At 43.5% G+C, this 14,103-nt stretch overlaps 1 protein-coding gene across 1 annotated transcript in view; it reads right to left on the reverse strand.

Moving 5' to 3' along the window:
- Positions 1–14,103, reverse strand: part of LOC132834949 (pyroglutamylated RF-amide peptide receptor-like) — a 59,454-nt gene that overhangs the window by 11,793 nt on the left and 33,558 nt on the right. The window contains exons 2-3 of the mRNA XM_060854118.1: positions 8,351–8,503; positions 4,010–4,071 (exon numbers count right to left, since the gene is read on the reverse strand). Coding sequence (XP_060710101.1) covers positions 4,010–4,071; positions 8,351–8,503 — 215 coding nt within the window. The remainder of the gene's footprint in view (positions 1–4,009; positions 4,072–8,350; positions 8,504–14,103) is intronic.

Genomic DNA, 14,103 nt, shown 5'->3' on the forward strand with positions numbered 1-14,103 from the left:
GTCTGGGGCATGGGTTGGAACCTCACCATGACAGATGGTTGAAATTTGGGTTCAATAAAATCCACAAATAAAGCATAATAAAGACCGTATCCACTATCAAGTCTATCTGCTTCACTAATCTCCTTTAGGGAAGGAAATCTGACATCCTTATATGATCTGTGTATATGTAACTCAAGGCAGGATGGTTTACTCTACAGCAGTTCAAGTGAAGTGCAGGTAGACAACACTAGCCATATCTCCGTACAAAAATGAAGAATCAACGTGAACTACATACAAGTTGCACTGCAGCAATTCACCAGAGCTGGTCTGATAGCACCATCTAAACCATGACCTCTACCACCTAGAAGGACCGACCTGGATGGAGTCAATTTAGAGCAGCACGATGGCTCAGCCATTAGCACCACTGCCTCACAGCGGCAGGGACCCTGGTTCGAGTCCACCTGTCAGTGTGGAGTTTGCACAGATGTTGCCCCTATGTCTGTGTGGGTTTCCTCTGTGTCATCCAGTTTCCTCCCACAGTTGAAAGATGTGCAGGTGAGGTGGATTGACCATGACAAATGACCCATAGTGTTCAGGAATGTGCAGATTAGATGGATTAACCATGCAGGGTTTCAGGTTTGGGGTGGGTCTGTGTGGGGTACTCTTCTGAAGGGTGGGTGTGGACTCAATGGGGCAGATGTGTGATCAGAACTGTGTGATCAGGACAAATGTGCCTCCATGCTGTAGGGATTCTATGATGACAAGGGCAGCAGATACATGGGAACACCTGTGCTTGCAAGTTGTCCTCTAAGCCAGTCACTATCCTGCTTTGGAATTATATTCCTGCTCATTCTCTGTCAATGGATCAAAACCATGAAACCCTTTCAGATGTAGGTTTGCTCACTGAGCTGGAAGGTTTATTTCCAGACATTTCATCACACTACTAGGTAACATCTTCAGTGGGCCTCAGGCAGAGCACTGCTGAAAGTTCCTGCTTTCTGTTTATATCTTTGGGTTTCTTGGGTTGGTGATGTCATTTCCTGTGATGATGTTATTTCCTGTGGTGATTTCACTTCCTGTTCCTTTTCTCAGGGGGTGGTAGATGGGGTCTAACTCGATGTGTTTGTTGATAGAGTTTGGTTGAAATCCTCTCTGTAACAACATTGCAGATCTATGTACAGAACTGGGAGTGCTGTTCACCACCACCTTCCCAAGGACAATAGGGATAGGTAGTAAATGCTGGCCCAGACAGCGACATTGTATCCTGTGAAAGAATTAAAAGCACGTTTCAAGGTCAGAATGGTGAGTAACTTGGAAGGTAACTTCCAAGAGATTGGGACTACTGCCCTCACATTCTCAGAGGTAAAGGTCAAAGGCTGAAGGGGGAGACTCAAAGTATAGAGAGAGATGTGGAAAGGTATAATGAGGAAATTTTAGAGCTTAGGGCTTTGGCAACACAAAACATAGCCACCACTGGGAAAGGGGTCAAAATCAGAACTTGAAGCATTCAGAGATTTTGGAAAGATGTAGGACTGGAGATAAGAATCTATGAGTGAGGGAGAGGAACAGCTCTTGAGGCTTTTGGTGTAAAAAAGAGATGAGAACTTTCAAAATTGAGTCCATAAGCGCAGGAATGAATGGGAGTTCAAATACAGACCAAGGGCCTTGAGATGAACTCAAGTTTATGAAGGATGGAGGTAGGAGCCCACCCAGGAAAATATTGGGATCTTCAAGTCTAAAGTAAGAAAAAGTATGGTTGAAGTTTCTGGAGTTGGGAAGAATTATTTTGTGTTCACAACAAAGCTGGATGATCATGAGAGTTCATTGCCTGTTTAAATGGGAACTAAACAGACAGACATGTTAGAAACTTAAAGAACAGAGAGTCACCAGGTGGGGTGAGCTGGCACTGTCACAAGGGGGAGATGTACCCTCTTAGTAATGGGGCAGATGTGTGATTGGAACTGGATGATCAGAACAAATGTGACACCAATGTTACAGGTGGGTTAGTTTAACCTCAGACCAGTGAGATGGAGTCAGCGGTTAGACAACAGTTTGTGGCTGCGGTCTAAAGGCATGGCTTCTCTAAAATTAGTCAAAGTAATTTTCTGATCATCCATTATCAGAGGCTGTATGAGTAGTGTGACAAATTAGATTCAGTGGATGGATCAAGAGATGATACTGAAGTATTCAGCATATACAATGTTGTTGTCTGATGGTGAAACCAAGGAGTGAATGGAGATAAATGTTGGAGCAGAAAGGGAAGAAATTGTGCACCTCATGCTCAAGGAAAAGTTAATCTCTTCTGTTCATCTCTATAACTTCCTTTAGGCTCTAACTTTCTGTGATATCTGCACATCTTCATTTCGTCATCCAGTGCATCTCCCATCGTAACTGCTCCACATGTTATCAGCTGCATGGACCTTAAGCTCTGAAGATTCCGTAAACCTTTCTCGCTCGTTATGTCTCTCCCCCTCCTTTACGTCTATCCCTAAAACTGACCTCTTTGACCAAGACTTCTCTCACGTGCCCTGATGTCTCTTTCAGTAGGCAAAAGTGAGGACTGCAGATGCTGGAGATTAGAGTCAAGAATGTGGTGCTGGAAAAGCAAGGCAGGTCAGGCAGCATCCGGGAGCAGGAAAATCAATGTTTCAGGCAAAAGCCCTTCATCAGGAATGAGGCTGGGAGTCTTGGGGGTGGAGAGATTTTTTTGTAGCTCCGCGCCAAATTGTTTTTGATTATGTTTTTGTGAGACCCCTGCAGATGTTTTAACAAGCCTAAACGTGCTTTAAAAATACAAAACCTGGCCATTAACTGAGCAACCCATTTTTATGTATATATACGCACACACATATATATATATATATATATATATATATGTCACAAAGGTTAATGTCTCCTCGATCTTAAAGTGAAATGACCAACAGATTGGCCAACGGACATTTCTGCTGTACTATAGATCTTCTTGATCTTGTCAAAACATTCTGTAGAATATTCTGAAAGGGAAGGATCAAGTTGAATTCATGCCCATGTGATCTAGATGCCAAACAGAAGAAACTATTGAAATGTCAAAAAAATGGCAAGCGATAGTCTTAAAATTCTTGTAATATCCCTGGAGTACGGGAGGAGGCAAATCAGCCCATTGAGTCTGCACTGATCCTCTGAACAGCATTCACTCCCCATAACCCCACATGCCATGGCTAACCCACACATCTATAAACACGGCAGGGCATTTTTTTCTCATGGCCAATCCACCTAACCTGCTCGTCTTTGGATGTGGGAGGAAACCGGAGCACCCAAATGAAACTTATGCCGACACAGGGAGAACATGCACATTTCAGACAGACAGACAATCGCCTGAGGCTCAATTCAAACCCAGGTCCCTGGCACTGAGGGAGCAGTGCTAACCATCGTGTTACACAGACTCGCAAATCGGAATGACAGCAGAGAAAATTGCTTTGGCTAACAACGAGCCACAATGCTAACAAGAGTTAATTTTCTGTTGAAAAAAAAACCAAACAGAAGAGTCTCTTGGCATTTATGAAACAAGACATATTCATCTACAAAGGTGAAAACTGGATCTTGATAAGTTGGCCTGAATGAATTTTTTTTTTCTCCTGCTATGATGGGGGGAGGTGAGTCTGCTTCAGAGCTGTATATTATAGTTGTTTGGAACTGTTTCGGTAATATTTCATGTCTCACAGAGAAGAATGGAGCATAGCAATTGGATTTGAAAGACATTTGAAAGTTGCATTAATTTGCTCATGTGAAAGTACTTTTCCTTTAGTTTGATTTAGTTTGTGTGCAAAATTAATGTTCAATTAATGTTGATTAATCTTGTTTGGTAAAGTAAGAGTCTTAAAACACTTCTCCTCATGAGTCACTGGGAAGTACTGCTTTTAAGCACCAGGCTCTCATATTTGTGAGTTTTGAGAAGATTGCATCTCATTATTTGTATTTTAAATTGAATAAATGAATCCAGAATGTTTTATTTTGAATAATGCATTAATATAAAGTAAATGAGAGAACTTGCCTCAAGTTGTTGAACGTACAACATAGGAGATCCAACAATTACAGCCACTGCCCATGCGAATCCTGGCAATGAAAAGTATGTTAGCACTGTTCATCCTGAACTCATTTCCAGTCAAATTATGAAAACAAAACATATGTAATCACTGGAGGATGGCATAGACGGAGCATTTAGTTATGCTGTTTTTACTGTGATACGTAGTTTCCTAGCTGAAAATGTGTTGCTGAAAAAGCGCAGCAGATCAGGCAGCATCCAAGTAACAGGAGAATCGACGTTTCGGGCATAAGCCCTTCTTATCTCCTGTTCCTTGGATGCTGCCTGACCTGCTGCGCTTTTCCAGCAACACATTTTCAGCTCTGATCTCCAGCATCTGCAGTCCTCACTTTCTCCTCCTACATAGTTTCCTAGGCCTAATTCCTAGGCCCATGCTCATATATACCAATAGTCTGAGAATTGGGACTACAATTTATCGAAACTGCATGGTCGCGGTTCTGGTTGCTTATCCCTAATTTCAACACAAACTGGGAGCAATTGGCCATAAAAGCGCTAAAAAAGTAAGGAATTTTAGACATTAAGCCCAAATCCGCTTATGATGGCCTTTTCCCTGATCTCGTACCTGAATCACGTCTCAATTCTGTCAGCTCCCCAATCTCTATTTCTTCTTTTTCCCATTTCACTCACACCGAAAGAGAGAATGTTTTCAGACTGCGGGCTCTTGCATTTTGAAATTTGTAACAAACTGCAACTGTTTGAAGTAGAGAGCTGTTTCCGGGTGGTCCTCCTTAAATTCAAGGACACCTAAAGCTACTCAAATTGATTATGTATCCATCTCATTGTGCTAACAGTGACATTGCCTGACACAATCTAAATGTGCATCCCTTGATTTGTCCAAGTGGCAAAACACACGTGGTATCTCAGCTATATAGCAGTCCTACTTCCATCACATGGAATTTTTAAAAATTGGTCCCTCACACCAACCTCTAGTCTCCGCCAAACCTGCCTGCTGTTTCTGCGCCTTCCACAAAACTTTTACACAACACTATGAATCATCTTCTGCCTGGAGGTGAGTTGTTGCCTCATAATTGGGAGGACACTTGCGGTGTAATGGTAGAATCCCCAGCTCTGAGCTGGGTTCATATCCCATCTGCTCCAGAAGTGTGTCAAAACATCTCTGAACAGGTTAGAAAATGGAGCTCAGTCTCAGAGTGTCTTCCTGCGGTGACACTGACGCAAGCTAAAGGCATAAGCAATCTGAGGGCCAGTGTTCCTGTGTAACAAATGCCTCCAATTGGCTGAGGCCGATGGTAAGATACAGCCTTACATTGCTCAGTCATGTTAAAAGCTTAATCACCGATTAGAGTCATAACTGATTGTATTTATGGGTGGCTCAATGATTAGCACTGCTGCCTCATAGTATCAGGGGCCCAGACCCAATTCCAGACTTGGAGGATTGTCTGTGTGGAGTTTGCATATTCTCCCCATGTCTGCATGGGTTTCCTCCAGGGGCTCTGGTTACTTTCTGTGATGTGCAGGTTAGGTGGATTGGCCATGGGTTATGCAGGGTGACAGGGACTGGGTGCGGGTGGGATGCTCTTTGAAGAGTCAGTGCAGACACGATGAGCTAAATGGCCTGTTTCTGCACCGTAGGGATTCTATGCTTCTGATCTCTGACAGTCCGCTCAGATAGATTGAGATGGAAAGTCTCTGAGCTGGTTTTCTCCTCCGATGCAGGAAGAGCTGGCCTGAGTTGTGTGGGTACTGCTAATATCTGCTTAACAGAGTTGAGATCATCAATGTGCAATAGGAGTGGAAATATGAGTACACTGGGCTGGCTGGACATAGAGCATCTCCACATGAGCACTCTGCCCACTCGCCTGATAGTGTCCACTGCCAACCTCCTACCACCCAGCTTTGCCATCTCAGCTCAGTTTTGGGCATCACTGCAAAGTCTGATAATTGTTGCCCATTCCCAATCGCTCTTGAATTGAATGGCTTTATAGGTCATTTCAGAGGGCAGTTCAAGGTCAACCACATTGGTGAGATCTGGAGTCACATGTAGGCCAGACCAGGTTTAAAACAGCAGATTTCCTTCTTTAAAGTACTTCAGTGAACCAGATGGGTTTTTACTGATAATCAAGAGTGATTACATGGTCACCATTAGATTAGCTTTTAATCCCCCACTTGGCCCACTGGATTGCAATCCAGTGACATTGGCACTATGCCAACACCTCCCTAGTATAGGTTTTACCTACAATGTGCCAAAAAGAGGGACTGAGTGAGATGGAAGTGGTTAGAAAAGTTGTTAGTGGAGATGGAGGAGTAGTAGATATGGTGAGGTATCCCCAGTAGAAACACTGAGGGCAAGAAGGCTCGGTACTTGGAGGATGAACTTTCTGGGGGCCATTGAGTGGAGATGCTGCAGGAAATAGTGGGAATTGTGGACCAGTAGCTTGGTGATTGACATAACTCCGTGCAGGCCCAGTATCCCATCACTAAGTCACCCTTTACTTTTACATGTGCACAGTACATGACACTGACCTAGCCAGCACAGAGCCGGCTCCTACAGTGAGCAGAACCACTGACAGTCCTGTTTATATCTGTCAGCGAGGCCTCCCCGATTGGCCTAGGCTAACAGCCCCAATCAGGGAACTCACATTGTACAAGGTCCACCTTGCTGACCTCTGTACATCACTTCAGTGACCTTACTGTGCAGTGGCAGGGTTAAAATGACAAGAAAGTAGTGGGAAGAAGATGGTAGCATTGCAGTGACCTTCTTCCTGGCATTGCTGGACATTTTGCTTGGTCTGAGAGGTAGGGGTGCTGTCTGGGAAGGAGCTGCCTGGGGATTAGTGGAGTGGTTTCCCAGTCTGCTAGTCTCCAGCTTGCCTCTCCAACAGTGCCTCCAAGACCCTGTCTAAAATACAGAGTGCAAGTTTCCCTTCTAGGTCATGTCCTCAATGATAATGGATCAAGCATCACAGTGAGACATGCTGTTCCCGTGGGCAGTACTGTAGCTCAGTGGTTAGCGCTACTGACTCACAGCAATAGTGACCCGAGTTCTATTCCACCCTTGGACAACTGTCTGTATGGAATTTGCACATTCTCCCTGTGTCTGTGTGGGTTTCCTCCGATTGCTCTGGTTTCCTCCAACAGTCCAAAGATGTGGAGCTTACTTGGATTTTAGGGTTACCAGGATGGTCAGGTGGGTCTGGGTGGAGTGCTCTTGGGAGGTTGGTGTGGATTCAAAGGGCCAAATGGCCTGCTCCCACACTGAGGGGATTCTGTGACCTGCTGTTTCAATGTGGCTTCACCAACAAGAACCTCACCAGCTCCTGGCAGTGGTTAGCACTCCTGCCACACGATTGCAAGAGGACAGTTATATAATGAGCGAGCTGAAGAGAAAATGGCATGAGAAAATTCAACATTGGCCACAGTAAACTGTTGTTGATGGTCATTGCCCTGCACTTTTATGGTTAGATGAGATTACCAACAGTATGGAAACAGGCCCTTGGGCCAACAAGTCCACACCGACCCTCCGAAGAGCAACCCACCCTGACCCATTCCCCTAATGTACCTAACACTACGGGCAATTTAGCATGGCCAATTCACCTAACCTGCACATCTTTGGAGTGTGGGAGGAAACTGGAGCACCCGGAGGAAACCCACGCAGACACGGGGAGAATGTGCAAACTCCACACAGGCAGTTGCCCAAGGCGGGAATTGAACCTGGGTCCCTGGCGCTGTGAGGCAGCAGTGTTAACCATTGAGCCACCGTGCTGCCCCGTGAATCTCAACAAATACAATACTTTGCCAAAAAAAAAGTTCAGTCCATTGCCTCCAATTGACAGCACAACACTTTTCATTGTCTCAATGGCTTTGGTATTCTTACAGATTTGGTTGGTTAGCAAAGCCTAACTCTGCGACAATCGGCTGGCACCAACATTGCTTCCAATCTTCTGACCAGCTTTCGAGAATACTTGGTCGGCAGTTGGCATACTGACACGCCAATCGTCATGCAAAGAACATTGGTGTAGTGCACCTTAGAGGGAGTGATTGCACTGAGTGTGCAAGAACTTGGTTAATCAGAATTTATCAGTTCAGATCTTTAGCTTACCACCAGCAAACTTCCATTATAAATCCTATCCAGCCAGACATAACTTCTCTACAACTGGCCCTTCAGGTTAACTGAGATTGACTTATTGTGATTTCACTGTAGTTGAATTTAAGTTCTACAGGGTAACCGTAATGGGATTTGAACCCCAGCCCCAGAGGCTAATCACTCTTCCAATGACAGTATCACCACATTATCATCTTCTGCATAATTAGGATGTACAGAAGACCTACCGAGCATTTTGCGTGCCCTTGTGTTCAGGTAATGCCTTCTCAGTGGGTGCACTATTCCTTCATATCGCTCCACTGCTATACACGTCATTGTTAGGACACAGCTCACCACAGCTGTAGTCTGAACAAAAGGAACCATCTTGCAGACAAAAGTGCCTGGAAATTAGAAATCAGATGAAAGGTTGAAAAATTATCAGCTGTACATCTGATAATTTGTACATCTGTCAAACAATATCAAACCAGTTGGGACCGCAGGATTTAATTAGATGGATGTTCAGTTCTTAAGTGGCTACTAACAAAGGCGCATTCAACAGGGAAAAAGTGAACTAATTACTTAGACTTTATTCCATATAGCTCAGAGCTCTAAATTCCGACAGAGATCTACAAATTGACCAGCCAGTGCACAAACAATGGAAGTTACTATGCATAACAAGATAGATGGATCTGCTCAAGGTTGTAACAGCAGTAAATATAGATTGCATCAAGTCATAGAGTCATAGAGATGTACAGCATGGAAACAGACCCTTTGGTCCAACCCGTCCATGCCGACCAGATATCCCAACCCAACCTAATCCCACCTGCCAGCACCCGGCCCATATCCATCCAAACCCTTCGTATACATTTACCATCCAAATGCCTCTTAAGTGTTGCAATTGTACCAGCCTCCACCACTTCCTCTGGCAGCTCATTCCATACACATACCACCCTCTGTGTGAAAAAGTTGCCCCTTAGGTCTCTTTTATATCTTTCCCCTCTCATCCTAAACCTATGCCCTCTACTTCTGGATGCCCCCACCCCAGGGAAAAAGACTTTGTCTATTTAACCTATCCATGCTCCTCATAATTTTGTAATAAAAGGTGCACCTGGTGTTCCCAAGCAGTCTCCTATCCAGGCCTGAGTCTGCTTAGCTACTAAGATCAGATGGGAGAGCAGGCATTTTCAGACTAGCATGGCTGTGTTCACTTGCATTAACAAGTAAACTTTCTTTCAGATCTACCCCATAGATGAAATCCTAAAGGGAAACCTTATGTTTTGATTTTAGAAAAGGCCTTCATTTTCAGTCTTTAAAATAAAGATGACTTTAAGTATTTGCTGTGGAATACTGTTTCTGACCTATTTTTTGACAGTAAAGGTACTTCTATAGCGCCCCCACACTTTACACCCCCTGAGTCATGTTACATAATTGGACAAGGTTGATTGGCCAAGAATCTCCAACGGAAGCAAACCTCCTCGCGCTCTCCTGAAACATTAACAATTGTTTCTTTGATACAGAGTGTGAGCTAAGTTTGACCAAAGGGCCATTATACATTCAACTCAATCCTCCTTCTCTTCAAAGGTCTTCAGCAGAAAGAACTGTCGGAGTTCTGGCCAGTGGCCAAGAGATCCTGTGATGTGATGATAGTGCTCTACCCCTGAGCCAGGAGGTCTGTGTTCAAGTCTCACCTGTTCCAGAGGGTATCATGCCATCTCTGAATAGGTTGGTTTGAAAATACCAATAATCAAGCCAATATCTTCCTTTTTTTTAATGTGTAAAGGTTAAAATTAACTGAGCTGGAGTATTCGCTTCCCCCTTGGCTTGCAACCCAGAAATAAAACACAAGCCCCCACCCCTAAGTTCCCTCATCTTATTCCTCAAACCATCTTCCTCAAGCTTCAATCTATTGCTTGAGGCTTTACTAAAGCCACTGAGCCTCCTGCTAAGGGAATTACTGAAAAAGACATGTTTAACAGGAGCGAGTTTCATCAGGATGAAAAGTCCTGTTCCAAGAGACAGTCAAATTCAACATCTTTCTGGTTGTTGAATGTCATACTATTCACTATTTCAGAATCACAGCAGTGTTATAGCGTAGAAGGAGGTGTTTGATCCATTGTTGATGCACCAAACTCATTAACAGAGCATACGTAGTGCCAATCTCCTACGTTCTCTCCATACTCATACCCAAAGCAAAATTCCAACACCAATCCTTTGGGATCACCACTTTCAACTTGTCTCCAGTCTGAGAAATGTCCATCTCTACCTCCCCTCTATTTCCTATTTTTTAGCCAAATATTTCTAATTTACTAACTAACCAGTGTGTGGCACTGTATCAAATGCTTTCTGAAATATACTACATCCACAGCACAAGAACTCATTCCACTGCCTCTGTCACCTTGTAGAAGAAATGAATTAAATCTGGCAGACATGCCCTGATGGTAGAAAGTGAGGACTGCAGATGCTGTAGATCAGAGTTAAGAATGTGGTGCTGAAAAAGCACAGCAGGTAAGGCAGGATCTGAGGAGCAGGAGAATCGACATTTTGGGCATAAGCCCATCATCAGGAATCCAGAATTTTTGTAGCTATTCCAGAAAGTAAAAAGTTTATTAAATTGTTCAATTTAAAAACAAGTCACAATCAGATTTCTGAGACGTGATTATCTCTTCATCTCCTTAAACAATGTGATTTAAAGATCAAGAAACAAATAAAGGAAAGACTAAGGAGGAGGGAGGAGGCAAATGCTGGTACAGGAAGGCAAATAAAGAGAGCATTGAGAAGATTGGATTAAGAGCAACGAAAGAGATAAAATGGAGAAGCATGATATAAAATTTAATAGTTTTAACACCTCAAAACTATTCAGAATATGAAAGAATGAGACTGTGTGCTTGTAGCTGTTTGTGTATTGGACAAGCAAGATTAATTGGCAATTATTAATAATTATGTTATTAAAAGGGTACTTATGCTGTTACTTATTTCATTTAACTTTCTATAGAAAGGTCAATGGACAACTAATGTGCACAATATATTTATGAAACTCAGTTACACAGTAGATGCTGTGTCAGCAAAGTTAACAGTAGACACTGGCTAATTGAACAGCAATCTGCGATGATTTATAATTAATTGAATATTATTAGGAACACACCCACATCCAGATTGCGACATCTTGAAAATGGAACTGTTTGGACCTTTCTGGTTTGAAGAGAGATTTATTGTGAACTTGAAGAGAAATCCTAGAAACTAAGTTGCTGTTGTCTAGCAAATGCCTCTGGAGTTTTGGTTTATCTTTTGCCACAGACTTGGCAGGGGTAAGGTTAAAAAAATCTGGCAGGAGGTAAAACATCTAGATTAGATTAGATCAGATTACTTACAGTGTGAAAACAGGCCCTTCGGCCCAACAAGTCCACACCAACCTGCCGAAGCACAATTCACCCAGACCCATTCCCTATATTTACCCCTTCATCTAACACTACGGGCAATTGTGGGAGGAAACCGGAGCACCCAGAGGAAACCCACGCATACCCAGGGAGAATGTGCAAACTCCACACAGAGTCACCTGAGGCGCGAATTGAACCCAGGTCTAGGCGCTGTGAGGTGTCTGTCTGTTTGTCTCTCTCTCTCTCTCTCTTTCTCTCTGTCTCTGCCTCTTTCTCTCTCTTTGTCTGTCTCTCTCTCTCTCTTTCAATGAGTAAAAGATAGCCTCGTGGTATTTTCATTGAACTATCAATGAGAGATCCAAGTAACATTCTGGGAACTTGGTTTCAATCCTGCCATGGCAAATGGTAGAATTTGAATTCAATTTTCAAGAAAGAGTCCATGTAGTTTGCCAGGGAAAACCCCGTCTGATTCACTAATGTCCTTTAGAGAAGAAAACTGCCATCCTTACCTGGTCTGGCCTACATGTGACTCCAGACCCATAGCAATGTGGTTGACTCTTAACTGTCCTCTGGGCCATTAAGGATGAGCAATTGATGGTAGCCTAGACAGTGACACCCTTATCCCATGAATGAATAACAAAACAAAAACTTCCAGGAATCAGAGAAACTTCCAGAAATAAGGATCTCTGATCTGCTCATAAACCCTGGAAGCTGTACCGAACACTTAATCCTAAGAACTAGATCAAACTGACCTTTTCCCAGACCCAAGGTTCTCCTGTCCAACAGCAACATTTTCTCATTATCACAAAACCAAAAGGTAGACAACTCAATCTATTCTTTTAGATTGGAATCCTGATCTTGATAGTGACTCTTAATCTTGTTTCCATTTACTATTTTTCCCATCCATAATACCTCTGCACAGTTGTGTTTGTTCGTCCTGTCAGTGTAAGAGCATGTATTATCAGAATTAAAGTGGACAGATTTTACTTCTGTACGCAGGTTTAGTCGATAACCACTTTCAGTGCTTATTTTATTGAGAGATTTTGTGAATAATAATTGTTATTGTTGAGTTCGCTGAATAAACCTGGTAAAAGCTTCTTTTGTAAGAAGAAAAAATTGACTATTTTCATGATGGTATAAAACATTTACCCTTTTCTTGAGGCTTGATACCAGTGCAGGAGATTTTGTTTGTTATGTTCCGCTCGTCATCTGTGCTTCAATAAAAGCATGAGTTTTTCAGAAGCCTTTAGTTTTCAGCAAATGCAAGCCTTGAATTTCATCATGGATGGAGAACCCATTAACTTGTTAGTTAATTGCTTTGACAGAAAATAACACAAAGTATCATTATTTTCGTGGTTCCTTGAAAGCATATCTTTCATTGTAGGATAGCGAAGAAGGCATTTGAGATGCTTGCCTTTGTTGGTCAGAGCATTGAGCATAAGCCTTGGGAGGTCACGTTGCAGCTATAAAGGACATTGGAAGGCTGTTGTGAAACTTGAAAGGATTCAGAAAAGATTTACAAGGATGTTCAAAGTTTGGGAGAAGATTTGTAGCTCGGGTGCTCGTTGTTGTGGTTCTGTTCGCCGAGCTGGGAATTTGTGTTGCAAACGTTTCGTCCCCTTTCTAAGTGACATCCTCAGTGCTTGGGAGCCTCCTGTGAAGCGCTTCTGTGGTGTTTCCTCCGGCATTTATAGTGGCTTGTCTCTGCCGCTTCCAGTTGACAGTTCTTGCTGTCCGCTGCATTGGCCGGTATGTCGGGTCCAGGTCGATGTGTTTGTTGATAGAATCTGTGGATGAGTGCCATGCCTCTAGGAATTCCCTGGCTGTTCTCTGTTTGGCTTGCCCTATAATAGTAGTGTTGTCCCAGTCGAATTCATGTTGCTTGTCATCTGCGTGTGTGGCTACTAAGGATAGCCTGTCGTGCCGTTTCGTGGCTAGTTGGTGTTCATGGATGCGGGTCGTTAGCTATCTTCCTGTTTGTCCTATGTAGTGTTTTGTGCAGTCCTTGCATGGGATTTTGTACACTACGTTGGTTTTGCTCATGAGCAAAATCAATGTAGTGTACAAAATCCCAGGCAAGGACTGCACAAAACACTACGTAGGATAAACAGGAAGATAGCTAACGACCCGCATCCATGAACACCAACTAGCCACGAAACGGCACGACAGGCTATCCTTAGTAGCCACACATGCAGATGACAAGCAACATGAATTCGACTGGGACAACACTACTATTATAGGGCAAGCCAAACAGAGAACAGCCAGGGAATTCCTAGAGGCATGGCACTCATCCACAGATTCTATCAACAAACACATCGACCTGGACCCGACATACTGGCCACTGCAGCGGACAGCAAGAACTGTCAACTGGAAGCGGCAAAGACAAGCCACTATAAATGCCAGAGGAAACACCACAGAAGCACTTCACAGGAGGCTCCCAAGCACTGAGGATGTCACCTAGAATGGGGACGAAACGTTTGCAACACAAATTCCCAGCTCGGCGAACAGAACCACAACATTTTCAAGGATGTTGCCAGGGTTGGAGGATTTGAGCTTTAGGGAGAGGCTGAATAGCTGGGACTGTTTTCCCTAGAGCGCCAGAGGCTGAGGGGTGACCTTACAGAGGT

This window comes from Hemiscyllium ocellatum, chromosome 43 (assembly GCF_020745735.1).
Source record: "Hemiscyllium ocellatum isolate sHemOce1 chromosome 43, sHemOce1.pat.X.cur, whole genome shotgun sequence".
In the NCBI taxonomy this organism is placed as follows: domain Eukaryota; kingdom Metazoa; phylum Chordata; class Chondrichthyes; order Orectolobiformes; family Hemiscylliidae; genus Hemiscyllium; species Hemiscyllium ocellatum.